This window comes from Peromyscus leucopus, chromosome 4 (genome assembly GCF_004664715.2).
Source record: "Peromyscus leucopus breed LL Stock chromosome 4, UCI_PerLeu_2.1, whole genome shotgun sequence".
Taxonomy (NCBI): Eukaryota; Metazoa; Chordata; class Mammalia; order Rodentia; family Cricetidae; genus Peromyscus; species Peromyscus leucopus.
This window is the reverse complement of record NC_051066.1, coordinates 9,220,604-9,239,798: the sequence shown is the minus strand read 5'-3', so window position 1 is coordinate 9,239,798 and position 19,195 is coordinate 9,220,604. Positions and strand designations below refer to the sequence as shown.

The window sequence follows — 19,195 nt, the reverse complement described above, 5'->3', positions numbered from 1 at the left end:
CTGAGTGTGCTTTCTGTGGGTGCTGGACCTGGCCCCCAGGGCTGTGTGCACACTAGGCCGACGCTACCAACTGAGCTCCTTCTCCAGCCCTCCATTGCGCTGGAGAGGCTCCCCAGGACCGGAGGCTCACTAGCTAGGCCCTGACTCAGGGTTAGATCTAGTCAGACTCAGCATTGTTTGCTGAGGGATTGTGGGGGTCTCAGTGTTGAGAGCCTTGGCTGCGGGTGGGACTGCAGCCCTGCCATCAGCACTGGGGAGGCTGAGGCAGGAGGTTTGCCAGCCTGAGCTACATACTGAGACTCTGTCTCAAGAAAAGAAACTAGGAAGTGGGTCTCTGAGTTTGAGGCCAGCGCGGGCCACACAGAGAGACCCTGTCTCAAGAACAACAACAAAACAAAAAGCAGATGGAACAGGGGGAGGGGGTTCATTGACATTGTTAGCAGGGAGTCAGGTCCGCAGCAAGCCTCCAGAACAGGTGGTGGTGATGGTCACTTCCTGAGGACTGGTGTGGAGAAGGCACTTAGAACACTCGGTGACAGGATCTTGGGATCGTTTGCCAAAGCTTGAGCTTGGTCTCTGTCGGTGTCAACTCATAGAAACTGAGGCTCAAAGCCAGGAAGCAACATGCTACACCCACCCATGAAGGACGGTGACGTGGATTTGAACTCAGATCCTGTAACTCTGTCTGGGTCTGGTCCTTTGTTCTTGCCTCAGTCCCCCAACCTCTGTTTATGCCTCAGCTTTTCCTGGAGGATTGTAAGAGCCCCCACCCCACCCCCAGCCTGGACTTTAAGGAAATAGTCATCCTGGGGGTAGGGTGGGGGGTGGGTTGCTGCTGCTTTCAACATCCATGTAGCCCAGGCCAGCCTCAAACGGCTTTTTTTATTTTCAAGTTGTATTATGTGTATGAATGATGAATGGTTTACCTGCATGTATGTCTATGCACCATGGATGTGCCTGGTACCTTGAAGATCAGAAGAGGGCTTCAGATTCCCTTGAACTGGAGTTAGAGACAGTTGTGAGCTGCAGCGTGTGTGTGTGTGTGTGTGTGTGTGTGTGTGTGTGTGTGTGTGTGTGTGTGTGTTGGGAATCGAACCTGGGTCTTCTGTGAGAGCAACAAGTGATCCTAACTCCTGAGCCATCTCTTCAGCCCCAACTCTTGATCCTCTTCCCTCAGCCTCCAGGGGGTTGGAATTGTAGACGTGCTGTATTATACTGTTTAGATTTTAATGTCAAAGAGAAGGTAAAGTCCTGACCCTGTCTTCGGAGACCCCCACAACATCTCCTCTCTGGTGCCTGCCTGCTTCACGAAAGTCAGGGCACTCAGGGGCTGTCTGCTTTGGCTCTCTTGTGTTTTGGAAGGGCAGCCAGCTCTAGAGCCCTCTCCTCGGACAGATGCAGGCAGGCTGCTGAGCCCGGCAGACAGAAGGCACATTCCTGCTACAGCACCCCTGGGGCCTGCCCTGGCCCTGCTGGGCTTTCCTGCTGGTGTGGGGCCTTGACATCAGAGAGGAAGGTGGAAAACGCCCGGTGTGTGGTGCTGTTCGTACTCTTGTTTATGGGACCGAGGCCAGCAGTGACTGCTTTACCCTGTGGGAGCTTCCTGTTGGTTGTTGAGGAACTCTGTCCCGGGAGAGAGGAGGCCTGAGCTGGAGCCTGCCTTGCTGGACAGTGGTGAACAGGGAGCAGTGGGAAGTGCCTGTGTGAGATGGGAATTCCTTCTCTGCTTGGAAACTGGACAGAAGAGCCACCACATGCTGGCCTGAGGTTTGGCCTGCCAGTTTCGGCCTCTGCTGTCTGCCTGAGCTGGGACCCAGGTGCAGGTCAGGGAGACGTGTGGCATTTGAGTGGGATCGGATTGCTGTATATGCCTCTCTGTCCCGTACAGACACTCGAGTCATAAGTTAGCCCTGACTCGCTTTATCCTTACAGTACCTAAAGTCAGTTTTGTCCTGGTCGCAGAGTGTTCCTTTCAGACATAGATCCCAAGGGTTGGACAGTAAGGGAAGGGCTCCCCAGTGGTCAGAGTCTACAGATCTGTTGGGCACAGCTGACATGAGAACATTTTTTAAAATGGGATCTCATGTAGCCCAGGCTGGCCTTGAACTCCTGCTCTTCCTGCCTTTACCTCCCAAGTGCTAGATTACAGGTGTGCACCTCCACCCCAGCACCAGCAGGGATTTTTAGAGTGCGCATGTCAAGTCCGGCAGCTGGAGTCTGTGGAGTGTTGTTCGGCAGATTCTGAGTTCTCTGCCAAGCTCCTGTGCCCACTTCACCTGCTGGTTTTCCTAGGTCCTCCCCGGCCTTGCCCTCCAGGTCCTCCTCTGCTCTCCTTTGCCGTTTCCCCGCTTCTAGAGAGACAGGAGCTGACCTCTGAGTAGCTGATGGCTCCACTTCGCCTTCCCCTCCTCGCCAGCACCTTCCCCTCCAGGAACATCCTCGGTGCTAAGAAGCCCTACCAGGTCACTGCATTCACCTCCACCCCAGCCTCGTGAGTGGGACCGACAGGGCCAGGCTTGGGACGCGGTCACTGGCCTCCAGTTGTAGGTGATAACACAACACCGGGATTGAAACGGAAGTCATGGCGTGGTGGCCCGTGCTCGTCTGCTCCACCCTCTGGTTCCTCTCTGTCTCTTTACCTTGAGGGTGCTTTCAGAGCGTGACCCCAGCATGTGTGCTCAGGCTTGGTGTCTGCAGACTGTGCTGGGGTCACTGACCAGAAAGCCACTTAGCTTCAGGACAGAATCCATCTTTGGTGAATGAAGCCCAGGGAGTGGAGTGGAGCGCCCTCTAGAACCAGGCTGGGTGTGTGTGTGTGTGTGTGTGTGTGTGTGTGTGTTTTAGTGTTTCTGTGTGTGTGTGTTTTAGTGTTTCTGTGTGTGTGTGTGTGTGCGCGCGCGCGCGCGCGCACGCGCGTGTGTTTCTGTGTGTGTGTGTGTTTGTGTGTGTTTCTCTGTGTGTGTGAGTGTGTGTGTGTTTTAGTGTTTCTGTGTGTGTGTGTGTGTGTGTGTGTGTGTGTGTGTGAGAGAGAGAGAGAGACAGACAGACAGACAGACAGAGCCCCGGGCTCTCTCGGTGTGTTTCAGCTGCACCTCCTGGTTTGCGGTAAGTTATCTTCTGTCTCTTGAGGGCTTGAAATCTCAAAATTAAATTGCTTGCTGCATTACAGCCACACACTTGGTGTGACGCTCCTCCGGTGTAAAAGTGGCTGTAAAATTCCATGGTTTCACGTGCTCGCCCACCTCAGAGGCGCAGCTGCCAAACCCGTGCCCTCTCTGACAGCACGACAAATGTGCCGCCCAGCAGCTCAGGTGGTGTGGCAGAATCCTGGCCTTGTGGGCATCCAGCTCCCTGGGTTCTTATTCGGGGAGTGGGTAGACAGCTTGCCTCCGGCTGGGTCCCCTTGCCTGCCTGGGCCAGGCCAGCACCTTATTCCCCTGGGCCCCAGCACATGTGTTTACAAGCTTGTCCAGGGTTCTTACACCTCCGCTTCTTTCTTTTCTTTTCTTTTCTTTTCTTTTCTTTTCTTTTCTTTTCTTTTCTTTTCTTTTCTTTTCTTTCTCTCTTCCTTCCTTCCTTTCCTTCCTTCCTTCCTTCCTTCCTTCCTTCTTTTTTCTCTCTCTCCCTTTCTCTCTTTCTTTCTCTCTCTTTCTTTCCTTTCTTTCTCTCTCCTCTCTTTTTCTTTTTTTCTTTCTTTTTTTGAGACAGGGTTTCTCTGTTTAGTTTTTGATGCCTGTCCTGGATCTCGCTCTGTAGACCAGGCTAGCCTCGAACTCACAGAGATCTGCCTGGCTCTGCCTCCCGAGTGCTGGGATTAAAGGCGTGCGCCACCACCGCCCGGCGACACCTCCGTTTCTTAAACAGTCTCAGAAGACTGAAGATGTTCATGGCAGCTCATTACCAGTCTTCAAGGATGCTTTGTCCCCAGGTACACAGACCCCAGACTCCAGTGTTTTCTTAACTCCTGAAATACTAGAGGCTCCTGAGTATGACTTGTCAGGGTATTTGCAAAGGCCTCATGCTGCTCATGCCTTGGCAAAAGGAGGCTTTTCCTAAGAAGCCTTTTGAAAGGCCTGTGGGTGCATTGGGGCCCAGGAGACCTGTTGTCTTAGGGACTGCTTGGCATAGTGGCAACTCAGATCTGTGTCATCTTCCCATTTACCTCTCTGGACCTTGATTTCACGTTGTAAAGGGACTTTTCAGCCCTTCTGTTCTGAGAGCAACAGCAATAGTGACATGTGCCTGTAGTCCAGGAGGAGTTCATGAGTTCACAAAATCAGAGGCAGCCCGGGCACCATCTCTAACAACCCCGGTAATAGCTGTAGTAAGCATTTTTACTGCGTGGGCATGATCCAAATGCTTTTTAGGGACCGCTTTATTCAGTCCCCACTATAACCCCCCGAGGAAATAGACATTACAGCCTGTTTTACAGGTGAGGTGAGATTCTTTTCTCAGGTCACTCACTGGCGAGGTTGGAGCCGCCAAGGTTTGCCTGGCTGTTGAAAGCTAAGGTGCAAGAAGTGCTGGGCACAGAGCAGGGCAGGCAGTGGGTCTGAGCCTCACCTGCTGCACTGCGTACTGGATTCCAGTGGCCAGTGGGGGTAGTCCAGGAGGTGGCCCTTGCCTGTCACCTTTTACCAGAACACAGGCCACACCCCTGCAGGTCTGCAGAGGACGGACCTGTTTGGAAGCCCTGCCCTAAAGTGAGAGCAGTTCAAATACTTCTAAGCCTGCTGTTCCAGCCTGCTGTCTCCCCTAGGCTGTTTCCAAGAAGTGGGGGAGTGCCCTTGTGTGCAGGGTAAGTCCCCAGCCCACAGTCTTTGACTCATTCCAGCTGGGGGTGGGGGTCTGGCCAGGATGGGTGCTGTGTACCACAGGAGTGGGAGACCTCCTCTTACCTCCTAGCCCCTACATGAAGAAGCATAAACCCTGAGGTAGATTCATAGGCCTGAGACCGTGGGGCCTGAGACTGTCTGACAGGGCCTCTGGGGACCAGCCCTTCCCCTCCCTGAGAGCATTTTAGAGGGACGGCGGGCGGCCCATCTGTGCTTCGGGGAGGGTGCCAGCCTCCTCCTGCCTGCAGGGAAGTTTTCTCTTAGGCTCTGTTTGTGTTCAACAAAAGGCTCTTTGTGCCCTGCATGCTTGCCAGCTCCTGAGGGCTGTGGCCCAGGTGTCGGAGCTGCCTGAAGTCCTGTAAGGTCTGCGCATGCTTGGGTGGTCTCTCTGCAGATGGAAGGGGCAGCATGTAGTTTCTCTGACCCCGTGAGTGTGTGTGTGTGTGTATAAGAAGCATCAGCAGGAAATTAGGTGCAATACAGTGCACTGCTGTAGTTCCAGCTGCTCAGGTAGCTGAGGCAGGAGGATCATCCATGCCAGGGCTTTGGGGCCAGCCCAGGCAACATAGACCCCTCTTGAGGAAAAAGAAGAGGTGTGGGGGGAGGAGTGAAGACAGGAGGCAGGGGGGAAAGGGGGGCTCTGGGTGGAGATGGGGCCTGACGCCTGAGGGCTGTCTCTTCGGGCCTTTCCTGGGCCCTAGAACCAGTAAGAAACTCCACCCTCACCCAGACGGAAACAGCAGAACTAGGGGGCGGTCTCAGGGATGGCAGGTTGGGTTGTGGGTCCATGCTGTCTTGCCTGTGCCAGGTTTCAAACAAGTGCAGGACGTTATCTTGTCCTCAGTTCCTACAGTGACGCTCTGGACAGCCATGGTCCTCCTCAGTTCCTATAGTGACACTCTGGACAACCAAGGTCCTCCTCAGTTCCTACAGTGACACTCTGGACAGCCATGGTCCTCCTCAGTTCCTACAGTGACACTCTGGACAGCCATGGTCCTCCTCAGTTCCTACAGTGACACTCTGGACAGCCACGGTCCTCCTCAGTTCTTACAGTGTCACTCTGGACAGCCATGGTCCTCCTCAGTTCCTACAGTGACACTCTGGACAGCCATGGTCCTCCTCAGTTCTTACAGTGTCACTCTGGACAGCCATGGTCCTCCTCAGTTCCTACAGTGACACTCTGGACAGCCATGGTCCTACCTTACAGTTGTGACAGCAGAGCGGACATGACTAAATGATGCTCCCCTCTCCAGGTTCTTCCTGCCCTGTGTGTTGCCCGTTAGAATGAGGGCTGTGGTGGCTGTGGTGTCACATGGTGGCGGGGCACAGGGCTGACCTTTCCTCGTGTGGTAGCATCCTGTCCTTGTCATTTCATTGATAGTCCCAGTAGTCACACAAGGTTGAAGGCAACTTTTTCCCAAGTGTGTTTCCTACTTACAGACTCAACATATTTAAATAGTAAGATGTGGAAGAGACAAGCTTACCCACCCTCTGACTTAACCTCATGGAGTTTATGTGCTTTTCCGTACATGCAGTAGTGAGGGATTTTTGTTTGTTTTGGTTTGTTTCTTTAAACTGATGGACTGTTTTGGAGTAAGAACAGGTATGTAGTCGGTTGCTACAGCTCATGCAGGCAGCCCTATGCTCTTGAGCAGTGCTTCTTAACCTTCCTAATGCGGCAGCCCTTTAATACAGTTCCTCATGGTGTGGGGACACCAACCATAGAATTATTTTTATTGCTACCTCATAACTAACTTTGCTGCTGTTATGAATTATAATGTAAATATCTGGTATGCAACTCTGTAAAAGGGTTGTTTGACCCCCAAAGGGGCTGTGACCCACAACCTGAGGACCACTGCTTTAGTGCATGGACCCACAACCCTGCCTGGCATCCCTAAAGACCTTCCCATCGTTCCACTGTTTCAGACAGCCCTCAGAACCACTGCTTTAGTAGATGACAGATGGCAGGATGGGCCGATGGGTAAGGGTGCCTCTAAGCCTGACCACCTGAGCCCATTCCTCAGCGGCTGCATGGTGGAAGGAGAGAGCTGACTCCCTCAAGTGTCCTCCGACCTCCACTTGCACTTGGTCTGTGCTCTTGCATATGCACGGTGCACACACACACACTAAATAAATGAAATTAGTTACAAGAAAGATTGCGCAACTCGTCTTGAGTCATCTTCTAGCTGCAGAGCTATTTTTTTCCTTAATAAACTCTGCTCACTTGCCCCTCACTCTCTCTCTCTTTCTTTTCCAAGACAGGGTTTCTCTGTGTATCCCTGGCTGTCCTGGAGCTCACTCTGTAGACCAGGCTGGCCTTGAACTCACAGAGATCCACCTGCTCCTGCCTCCCGAGTGCTGGAACTAAAGGTGTGCGCTGCTGCCACCGGCGAGCTTTTCTTTGCTTTTGTAGTAATCCGTGTAACTTAAAGTCCTCGTTCTCACTGCGTTTGGTGTAGGCCGGTGGCTCAGGGCAGGGTGTTGGATGGGCAGGGGTGGGGTGATGTTGGCTGCATTCCTTTCTTTCTGTACAGTGCTCCCCGCCTCTATCTCAGGAGGGTTCACCTTGCAGACATTCCTTTGTGTGCAGTGCTCCCCGCCCCTGTCTCGGGAACTTTGTCCCCAGTAGCTCCCCCACTCCCCGGGAGACGTGGCTCTCTTTGAGTTTGACCTCTTGGTACTGTTGTTGGCGTCACCTGGCAGCAGTGACCTTGTCCTGACCGGCTGCTTTTGGGGATCACACCTCTCGTGTCCTTGTCAGCAAGTTCTTTTTAGGCTGGTGTCTCCGGGACATCATCTGGTCGTTGCATACAGGTTTGTGAAGAGGGACGTTCCTGTTTCAGAGCTACAATAACAGATGTTTAGGCTAAATTATGTGCTTGGGGCCACAAGATGATTTCGTGCTGGAGATGAATTTGAACTCACCGATTTCCTACCCTTCCCCTACCATCTGCCTGCCGCCTAGGGGAGAGCAGTGGCTCTCTGGGTGGTTTATTTGACCCTTCTGCAGCTTGCTTAGAATACATTTCTGTGTCTCTAGGGCATGGATGGGGCTGCCTGCTCCCCATGCTCAGGGACAGCGCCCTTGGGCAGAAAGAGTGTATACCGGCTGGAAGGAGGGGCTGTGTCCACTACTGTAGTCACCCCCACAGTAGCTGCTGCCGCCTGCTGGACCTTCACAAGTGTGAGGATGGGGAGAGGACCAGCCCCTGGGCTGGCGCCTTTTTTTTTTTTTTTTTTTTTTTGGTTTTTCGAGACAGGGTTTCTCTGTGTAGCTTTGCTCCTTTCCTGGAACTCACTTTGTAGACCAGGCTGGCCTCGAACTCACAGAGATCCACCTGGCTCTGACTCCCAAGTGCTGGGATTAAAGGCGTGTGCCACCACCACCCGGCTTGGTGCCTTTTATATAATGAAATAGCTTAGGCACGTAGGAAAGTGTCAATCCTGCATCAGAGCTCAGTCTCCTTCCATCGTGGGGGTCCCAGGGATCTGACAGGACAGATGGGCAGAGCAAAGAAAGTCTGCAGACCTGGAAATGTCAGACATGACACAGTTACTTCTGCAGCTCAGGGGAAAGAATGAGGCCTAGAAACTGTGCCAGCCTCAAGTTTCACATGGTCAGAACCTATTCCATTGAGCTACAACAATGAATCCCAGTGAGTTAAAGACCTGAAGCAAGGGGCCTGGGGAGATGGCTCAGTGGTTAAGAGGACTGACTGTTCTTCCAGAGGTCCTGAGTTCAGTCCTGTGAACCACATGGTGGCTCACAACCATCTGTAATAAGATCTGATTCTCTCTTCTGGTTTACATGAAGACAGACCACTCATATACATAAAATACATGGATAAATAAATCTTAAAAACAAAACAAACAGCCAGGTGGCGGTGGCGGCCGCCTTTAATCCCAGCACTCGGGAGGCAGAGGCAGGCGGATCTCTGTGAGTTCAAGGCCAGCCTGGGCTACCAAGTGAGTTCCAGGAAAGGAGCAAAGCTACACAGAGAAACCCTGTCTCAAAAAACCAAAAACAAACAAACAAACAAAAAACCTGAAGCAAAGCTTGGAAATGCTTGGGAAGGCAGCTCAGTGGCAGGGTACTCATATAGCACATGTGAGACTCATGTGAGCACATGTGATTCCCTGTACCAGAGAGAGACAGTCTTAACGTGCCTGCCAACAAAGCTCAGTGATGCCACACTCACAGAGACATGGTCAGTGCAGAGCTGGGATCATGGTGCACTACATGTATAAGAACCCCCTTTGAACAAGTAGTTCAAGAAGTTGCCATCTTCTCTCAAAGTCCCCAACACACTGGGTAAAAATGTCATCTCTGAAAATCGAGAAAAGAAGATGAGGTGGTGCCCTTCTTTAATCCCAGCACTCGGCAGGCAGATGCAGGTGGATCTCTGTGAGTTGGAGGCCAGGTGAACCAATAGGAAAGAGGACTGCAGTGCCAGCGAGGCGGCGAGGCAGGCAGAGGTGCTGTTGCCAAGGCTGACCTGACTCCAATACCTACATCTACATGGTAGAAGGAGAGAGCCACCTCCACAGGCTGACCTGACTCCAATACCTATATCCTCATGGTAGAAGGAGAGAGCCACCTCCACAGGCTGACCTGACCTCCACTTACAGCCCTCTCCAAATAAATAAATGAATCTAATGAGAATGAACTCTTTTCCCGCATTTATGTGACTATGACATATGTTTATAATGAAAAGAACTGGGCCGGAAGTGAGACGGAGTAACAGCAGCAGTCCTCTGGTTACCACCTTTACGTAGTTAGCATACATGCTTCTGTCCCTGTGTCCTTATGTGGTTTTCACAAATGCACTTTTGTCTGCTGTATAGTATTTCATCCTCTGGTCCTTTAACAAATATCTAACCCATCACCTATAGCAGGCACACAGTTTCCTGCTTCTGCTCACTGATGACTACTCCTAGGACGGTGTGTCTGTCTAGGAGTCCATCTCAAGCACTTGCCTACCTTTCTTTTCTTAGCTCATTCTGCTTGAGAAATCCTTGGTCCACCTTCCCACACCCCAAACTCTGCACACAGGCCTGGGATGTGCCCCAAATGGTCCGTGATATACAGAAATTGCCAGCCTTTTCTCTCCCCTCAGGGATCTCCCACCCACCATACTGTCTGCCTCCCGTCCATGTGACAGTCTCCAGAGGACATTGATTCATCTGTGCTAGAACAAATAGGGCTGGGATGTGGCTCAGTTGGTAGACTGCTTGCCTGTCATGCATGACACCCGGCTTTGACCCCAGTACTGGATAAACTGGGGTACTGTGTAGTGGTACCTGCCTGTTATCCAGCACCGGGAAGGTGGAGGCAGGAGGATCAGGAGTTGAAGGTCATTTTCAGCTACATAGCGATTTTGGGGCTAACCTGTACTATGTGAGACCCTTTTTCTAAAAAATAAAGTAAGAGCCAGGCGGTGGTGGCAGCTCACGCCTTTAATCCCAGCACTCGGGAGGCAGAGCCAGGCGGATCTCTGTGAGTTCAAGGCCAGCCTGGTCTACAGAGTGAGTTCCAGGAAAGGTGCAAAGCTACACAGAGAAACCCTGTCTCGAAAAACCAAAAAATAAAATAAAATAATAGAAACAGCTGTAGCAAGGCAAGGCCCAGCCCTCTTCTGACATTCCTCAGCCCTATTTGACACCCTTCATCTTTGTTCTTGGGGAGAGACCTGACTTGACCCGTTCTCTGTTGCCTCCTGAACCTCACCTCAGAGTGTGTGTGTGTGTGTGTGTGTGTGTGTGTGTGTGTGTGTGTGTGTGTGTTGGTGTGTGCGTGTTGGTCAAGCACTCGATATCGAGCCATGACCATGGGCTCCATACAATTTTGTAATCAAAAGGAAAATGCATGTTGATTAGAAGCCTAAGCTTCCACTTTGGGTCTCTGCTCCTTATCTCCGTGGAAAACCTCCCGTGGGTGCAGAGGTAACGCTCAGCACTGTGGGGCATATCCTTAGTGTATGGACTGGCTTTTCCTTGCAGCTCATGAAGAGCCTCTTCCTTCCCAGTTCCCATTTGGCTGTTTGCCCACCTACTGTGTGCTGAGCCCCATCTGTCTCTCCACTGGGCGCCCCAGAGGCTTTCCTCCTGTTCCTGTCCTCTTTGACCTCTCCCACATAACTTTCCTTTCACTAGCAAGTGTTGGAAGGCCTGCCCTGGGGTGGGGTCCAGACATACCTGTTTTGTTCACCTGCCCCTCCCTCCCACCTCCAGGCTCTGGCCCAGAACCTGACACTGTCAGAAAGGAGTCAGGGCTCAGAAAGGTCAAGCCACCTGTCCAAGGTCACTCAGCCAGGGAGCAGCAGAGCCATCCTGGCCCCAGTCTGTTGCTCCTCTCTGGAGCTCAGGGCCTTGGTCCTACCTAACTCCATGATGGCCTGCCTGACTGTATTGGGAAACTGAGATGGGTCTCTCCCGCCGCTGCCGCAGCAGGAGTCAGGACAAGGGGTGCCTGTGGGGATGACAGTATCCCCAGGACCCAGGCCCTGCTTGAATGAGCTGGGGTAGCATACAAAGGAGGGGGCAGGAGACTGGGCTCTGTCACTTGCCTTTCAAGTCCTTGACCCATATTTTATACACATGGGCATATTTCCTGCAGTCTCTGCTCCCTTCCAGACAGGAAAACAGAGAATCTAGACAGTCTTCAGGTCCCTTCCTGAGAAAGGTTCTACCCCATGTACCCATCCTATCCCTCTGCTGCTCTCACTTCACACCCAGGGGCACCCAAGTGAGCCCAGGTGGGGCTGCTCATTGGAGTGGCCCCCGGGGACGTGGGTTGTCTGGGCTGCACTGTGCGTAGGTGTGCAGTTTGCTCTAAGCCTGTATGTGAATCCTGAGCCTTAAGGAAGACATGAAGTGTGGCTGCATGCCTACAATCTAAGCCCTTAGCAAACTGACACATGAGGATTGCTGAGGAGAGGCGAGTCTGGACTGTATAGTGAAACCGTGCCTCAAAATAAAATCTGTTTTTTAAGAGAAAAATAGAGGCTGGAGACATGACCTGGCAGTTAAGGCTCTTGCTCCTTTCGCAGAGAATCTGAGTTTGGTTCCCATGTCAGGTGACTTAGAACTAACTGCCTGTAACTCCTGTCTCCTTTCTCTGTCTCTCTCTGTCTCTGTCTCTCTCTGCAGTGGTTTGAATAAGAATAGCTCCCATAAGCCTGGCAGTGGTGGCACATGCCTTAATCCCAGCACCTGGGAGACAGAGGTAGGTGGATCTCTGAGTTCAATACCAGCCTGGTCTACAGAGTGAGTTCCACAACAGTCAGGACTCCACAGAGAAACCCCGTCTGGAAAAACCAGAAGTCCGTCTAACATAGGTTACAACATGATGAACCCTGAGGAGTCCCAGTTAAGGAAGGGGTAGCATGATGGCAGGCAGCAGGGCAGAGCTACATGACCTCCAGAGAGACTTAGAGCCATCGAGTTCCTGGAGACGGATAGACAGTAGCTGCCAGTGTTGGGGACTGGAGGAGTCGGTGACTAACATCCGAGTTTCTGTTTTGCAAGACGAAGAGGCTGTGCCAGCAGATGGTGAGGACAGCTGAGCCACGGCTCCCCTGTTCCCCACCACTGGCCGACACAGGCATGAGACAATGGCCGCATTGATGGTAGTTGCATCTTTTCATATCCCAGAGCCAGCTGGGAAAGCCATGGGCACCACAGTGGGTTCTGGACTGGGCCCCCTCCCCAGCCTCTGCATGAAGAGCTGCTCCCAGTGTGGGTGCTTACTCACTCATCGGGCTCCCTGGGTGCCGGAGGGTACTGCACCTCACCACTCCCTATAGCTCCAGACCCTCCCTGAGGCAGGAAGTGGGAGGGGTCACCCCTTGCTGGCCCTACCCAAGCCACAGCCACCTGAAACTGCTTGCCCACCACACCCAGGTCCACACCCATCCCTGCCCACTCCCACCCTGTCTCTGAGAGTGCTATGGACTGCTGTGCTGAAGAAGCGCCTGGCCCCAGAGGTGCAGGGGTAGCTGATCATGCCAGCTCAAACTGCAGAAGTAATAGGACTGACTGTCTGTAGGAGGTAACCCTCCACTCAGGTCACCTTCACTAGGCTTAGGACTCCTCTGGGCTCTCGTCCTCTTCCCTCTCAGCTCTGGGGTTAACCCACACTCTGGCCTGAGGTGGGGGGACACTTTGGATGTGTTCATTACCCCCACAGGGCCTCGCCAAGGCTGAATAGAATCCAGGATGAACTTGGAGATGGGGGAGGAGGCAGGTGGATGAGCATGATGGATTGAAGTGTCTCCTTCTTCAGGTAGCTAGCTGGTCTGACCTCTCAGAGCCTGGGCCCCTTACCTGCGTCTTGGAGCCTGATTACTACTACCTTGCTGGGCACACAGCTGAACTTGTCTTTCGTAAGGAGGCTGGATATTCCCCATGAACTAACAGGCTCAACTTCTCACCAGCAATCAAAGGAAGTACTGTGGAATGGAAGCCACAGCCGGAAGCTGCTCCTACCCCAAATGGCTGGCTCTCTATCCCTTCCTGTCTCCTGAATGAGTGGGACAGGATGCCTCACTCCCTCGGGCCCAGTCTAACCCCTCCCCTTCTCCAATCTTCAGCTGCCCTGGATGAGGCCTTGGAGGCAGGAAAGATACCCTGTGTGGTTCCCAGCTGGAGGTCAGCTGTGTGATTCAGCCCGCCCTCTCCAGCCCACCCCAGTGCCCCTCTCTCCCAGAGGTGTGGGTGGTGTACAAAGCCAGCTGGTCATTAGAGGGCTGGGGCCTTCCTGTGGAATAGGCGCTCATCCTGGCCCGAGAGTCCAGGCCTCACCAGGAGAGCTGTCTCTGGGTGGCTGCCGGTATTGTCTGCTGGCCCTGAGGTGACCTAAACAATGGGAGCCCGGGGGTGGGGGCGGGGGAAGCTGGACACCTTTGAGGGTTTCTTCAGTACCATGTGTATCAGGCACCTCCTGTACATGGGACCCTAGGCAAGAGGAGGGCAAACTCCATAGAGCAATGAAGCCTGAGCTCAGCCAGGAGGAATAGGACAGTGTTTTACTTGGTAAAAAAAACTCCATTGGAAGCCCGGCGGTGGTGGCGCACGCCTTTAATCCCAGCACTCAGGAGGCAGAGCCAGGCGGATCTCTGTGAGTTCGAGGCCAGCCTGGGCTACCAAGTGAGTTCCAGGAAAGGCGCAAAGCTACACAGAGAAACCCTGTCTTGAAAAACCAAAAAAAAAAAAAAAAAAACCTCCATTGGGCAGATGTTTTACCTCCCTGAAACTCTATTTTCCCCTATCTGTGGAATGGGCTAAAGGACAGGCGGAGAGATTCCAGCAGAGCCAGTGTGGGAGGAGCCTGCCCTGTACTGTAGCTATTGCCAGCCCTACTAAAGGCCCGAATGCCTCCTCCCTCATGGCCATCCTCAGGTGCCCTCGAGAGACTGGCTGGGAGCACTTAGCACTTGTGGAGAGGATTCAACAGACTGAAGGAGCTGTTACTGCTGTCATGATCAGCGTCAGTGTGAAAATGCAGTAGCCGGGTCCACTCCCCAGGGGGTCCCCCTCCTCTTCCAAGACAGTGAGACCTACCTAACACAGTATTTAAAGTTGGTGTGAACTCTAGATTCTGATCACCGAAGTACCGGTTAAGTAAAAGCACAGTTTTACTTTTTAAAATGGGGTGGTGATATAGCCCTTGTATAGCGTGCAGGAAGTTGTGGGTTTGATCCTTAGCAACTCATAAACTGGGTGTAGTGGCTTAGGGAGTAGACTGGATCAGAAATTCAAGGTCATTATTGGCTCTATGCTGATGAGTCTGAGGCCAGCCTACAGCTATAGAAGACCCTGTCTCAGATGAGTTATCAGTCAGTGTGTGCACTGGGCAGCCTGGCAGCCGAGTGAGCAAGCCTTTTCCCCATCCCTTGCTTTTCATAGTTTTCCAGATGCCCTCTAGCGAACTTCCAGGGATAGCTGCTTCCTGCCCCCCACTCATTACAGTTCTGTAGACAGAGGCAGCTCAGCCTCCGGGCAGAGTGTTCAGGGATACCAAGGACCCCTTCCACCCGTGTTTGGGGCACAGGCTGGCTCTCCCCAAAGCAGCTTCTGGTCCAGCATTTCTCAGTGGGCTAACCACTTGGGGCACAGAAACCACTGTAGATTCCCAGGCTTCCCGAGTCCAGCCAGATGGAGCTCTGGGGAGACTCTCCTGGACTTGCTGTTTACAGCTCCCTGCTCCACACCGCAGGGTATTCACAGGAAGTCACACAGGACCTCCCTCCTGTACCCCACCCCTGGGAGTCCCTCACTGGACCTACACCCACTGTGTACAAACTTGCAGATGTGTTTTGGTTTCTTTTGTTTCAAGACAGGGTTTCTCTGTGTAGCCCTGGCTGTCCTGGAACTCACTCCGTAGACCAGGCTAGCCTCAAACTCACAGAGATCGTCTGCCTCTACCTCCCAAGTGCTGGAATTAAAGGCATGTGCCACCACCGACCAGCTCCAGTGGTGGAATTTGTATATTCTTCCCTCATTCTTGGGGTGCACACTTGTGATCTGCCTGTGGTAACTTCCTCTTATGGGTCCCTTTCAGGGTGAACCATGATCCCGGTGACAGAGCTCCGCTACTTTGCGGACACCCAGCCAGCATACCGGATCCTGAAGCCATGGTGGGATGTGTTCACTGACTACATCTCCATTGTCATGCTGATGATTGCTGTCTTTGGGGGGACACTGCAAGTCACCCAGGACAAGATGATCTGCCTACCATGTAAGTGGGTCACCAAAGACTCCTGCAACGACTCCTTCCGGGGCTGGGCAGCCTCCAGCCCAGAGCCCACTTACCCCAACTCCACAGTCCCGCCGGCTACCGACACAGGCCCCACAGGCATAAAGTATGACCTAGACCGCCACCAGTACAACTACGTAGACGCCGTGTGCTACGAGAACCGCCTGCACTGGTTCGCCAAGTACTTCCCCTACCTCGTGCTCCTGCACACCCTCATCTTCCTGGCCTGCAGCAACTTCTGGTTCAAGTTCCCTCGCACCAGTTCCAAGTTGGAGCACTTTGTGTCCATCCTGCTCAAGTGCTTCGATTCGCCGTGGACCACAAGGGCCCTGTCCGAGACAGTGGTGGAGGAGAGTGACCCCAAGCCAGCCTTCAGCAAGATGAACGGCTCCATGGACAAGAAGTCATCTACAGTCAGCGAGGACGTGGAGGCCACTGTGCCCATGCTGCAGCGGACCAAGTCTCGGATTGAGCAGGGCATCGTGGACCGATCAGAGACGGGTGTGCTGGACAAGAAGGAAGGGGAGCAGGCAAAGGCACTGTTTGAGAAGGTGAAGAAGTTTCGGACCCACGTGGAGGAGGGGGACATCGTGTACCGCCTCTACATGCGGCAGACCATCATCAAGGTGATCAAGTTCATCCTCATCATCTGCTACACTGTCTACTATGTGCACAACATCAAGTTCGATGTGGACTGCACTGTGGACATCGAGAGCCTGACGGGTTACCGCACCTACCGGTGTGCCCACCCTCTGGCCACGCTCTTCAAGATCTTGGCGTCCTTCTACATCAGCTTGGTCATCTTCTATGGGCTCATCTGCATGTACACGCTGTGGTGGATGCTGCGGCGCTCCCTCAAGAAGTACTCGTTTGAGTCAATCCGAGAGGAGAGCAGCTACAGCGACATCCCCGATGTCAAGAACGACTTCGCTTTCATGCTGCACCTCATCGACCAATATGACCCGCTTTACTCAAAGCGCTTTGCCGTCTTCCTGTCCGAAGTGAGCGAGAACAAGCTGCGACAGCTGAACCTCAACAACGAGTGGACGCTGGACAAGCTGCGGCAGCGGCTCACCAAGAATGCCCAGGACAAGCTGGAGCTGCACCTCTTCATGCTCAGTGGCATCCCTGACACTGTGTTTGACCTGGTCGAGCTGGAGGTCCTGAAGCTGGAACTGATCCCCGATGTGACCATCCCGCCCAGCATCGCCCAGCTCACGGGCCTTAAGGAGCTGTGGCTCTACCACACAGCAGCCAAGATCGAGGCCCCTGCTCTGGCCTTCCTGCGTGAGAACCTGCGGGCACTGCACATCAAGTTCACCGACATCAAGGAGATCCCCCTGTGGATCTACAGCCTGAAGACACTGGAGGAGCTGCACCTGACGGGGAACCTGAGTGCGGAGAACAACCGTTACATTGTCATCGACGGGCTCCGGGAGCTCAAGCGCCTCAAGGTGCTGCGCCTCAAGAGCAACCTGAGCAAGCTCCCGCAGGTGGTCACGGATGTGGGCGTGCACCTGCAGAAGCTCTCCATCAACAACGAGGGCACCAAGCTCATCGTCCTCAACAGCCTCAAGAAGATGGTGAACCTGACGGAGCTGGAGCTGATCCGCTGTGACCTGGAGCGCATCCCTCACTCCATCTTCAGCCTCCACAACCTGCAGGAGATTGACCTCAAGGACAACAACCTCAAGACCATCGAGGAGATCATCAGCTTCCAGCATCTGCACCGCCTCACCTGCCTTAAGCTGTGGTACAACCACATTGCCTACATCCCCATCCAGATCGGCAACCTCACCAACCTCGAGCGCCTCTACCTGAACCGCAACAAGATCGAGAAGATCCCCACCCAGCTCTTCTACTGCCGCAAGCTGCGCTACCTGGACCTCAGCCACAACAACCTGACCTTCCTTCCCGCTGACATCGGCCTCCTGCAGAACCTCCAGAACCTGGCTGTCACGGCCAATAGGGTGAGTGGTCTGCCCCAGGATGGCCTGCCGGGCGGGAGGGCGGGCTGGCGTTCAGGAGAACTAGTGCCTCCGGACAGTGATTGCTTCTGAGGTTGAGGTCCTCACTTGTTTCTGGAAACTCGGATACTTGTTCAGGAGCCAGATTCCTAGGCCTCACTGCAGATCTGCTAAATCAGAATCTCGGGCTGGGAGTCTGTCCTTGTCACATAAGCCCAGAGTTCTGCCACGAGAGTGGTGTGGTCAGGCAGGGCCTGTGTTTCAGGGGTGTACATAACACAGGAGTCCCAAGACCAAGGTTCTCTTGGAGTAGGCTGGTGGGAGGTAGGTCTTAACCTGGAGTTTGTGGTATCTGTCTCCCTCAGCTTGTCTCCAATGAGATTTCGAGCCAAGGGCCCAGCTTGGGTCTCCTCAGCAAGAGAAGCTCTGAGGGCGGCTTTGCTGGCTGAGGTGAAGGCAGATGGTCTCTGTAGCTCCACCATTGCTCATGTCCCTCTCTCTTTTGTGGCGGGAAAAGTCGGGCTTAAGTGGCATGGCTCATCCCCACCTGCTTTTCTGGAGAAGAATTATGCAGACCGGGGCCTGGCATGTGGGAAGCAATGCCCTTGAGACCGTAGGTGGCCTCTCTGCCCCAGCTCTTTGTGTGACACGAAAGCCCCCACCAAGCAGTAACGGGGCAGTTAGATTGGGGTGGAGGGCAGGGCACTTCTGTGGCTTGTGGTCTAGCCTCCGGGGGAAACCAGGCTGCAGCCACTGATGTTGGGGGGGCAGTTCCGCTGTACTCAGGGCCTTCAGGATGTCTTCCTGTCAGAGGTGGGGAGCCTGAGGTTAGGGGGCAGGAGACGGAGCCAGAGCACCAGTTCCGCCACCGCCTCTGTGCCTTTAAGTTCTGCTGGCTCTTGAGTGACGGTTGTGGTGGCCTTGAGCAGGTGTGACCCCAACACCACACCCCCGACACACAGCTTCCTGCTGCTGCCTTCTGCTGCAGCCTCCTCCTCCTGCTGCAGCCTCCTCCTCCTGCCGCAGCCTCCTCCTCCTGCCGCAGCCTCCTCCTGCTGCCGCAGCCTCCTCCTGCTGCTGCAGCCTCCACCTCCTGCTGCCGCAGCCTCCTTCTCCTGCTACCGCAGCCTCCTCCTCCTGCTGCCGCAGCCTCCTGCTGCCGCAGCCTCCTCCTCCTGCTGCCGCAGCCTCCTCCTGCTGCTGCAGCCTCCTCCTGCCGCAGCCTCCTCCTGCTGCTGCAGCCTCCTCCTGCCGCAGCCTCCTCCTGCTGCTGCAGCCTCCTCCTGCCGCAGCCTCCTCCTGCTGCTGCAGCCTCCACCTCCTGCTGCCGCAGCCTCCTTCTCCTGCTGCCGCAGCCTCCTCCTCCTGCTGCCGCAGCCTCCTGCTGCCGCAGCCTCCTCCTGCTGCTGCAGCCTCCACCTCCTGCTGCCGCAGCCTCCTTCTCCTGCTGCTGCAGCCTCCTCCTCCTGCTGCCGCAGCCTCCTGCTGCCGCAGCCTCCTCCTCCTGCTGCCGCAGCCTCCTCCTGCTGCTGCAGCCTCCTCCTGCCGCAGCCTCCTCCTGCTGCTGCAGCCTCCACCTCCTGCTGCCGCAGCCTCCTTCTCCTGCTGCCTCAGCCTCCTCCTCCTGCTGCCGCAGC

General features: G+C 54.1%; 1 protein-coding gene across 4 annotated transcripts in view; it reads left to right on the top strand.

The window, feature by feature from the left end:
• Lrrc8a (leucine rich repeat containing 8 VRAC subunit A) overlaps positions 1-19,195 on the top strand; it is a 28,825-nt gene that overhangs the window by 4,213 nt on the left and 5,417 nt on the right. For all 4 annotated transcript variants that reach the window (XM_028883227.2, XM_028883225.2, XM_037204595.1 and 1 more), the window contains exon 3: positions 15,397-17,561. In XM_028883227.2, the coding sequence (XP_028739060.1) occupies positions 15,405-17,561 (2,157 nt within the window). In that variant the 5' untranslated portion in view covers positions 15,397-15,404. The remainder of the gene's footprint in view (positions 1-15,396; positions 17,562-19,195) is intronic.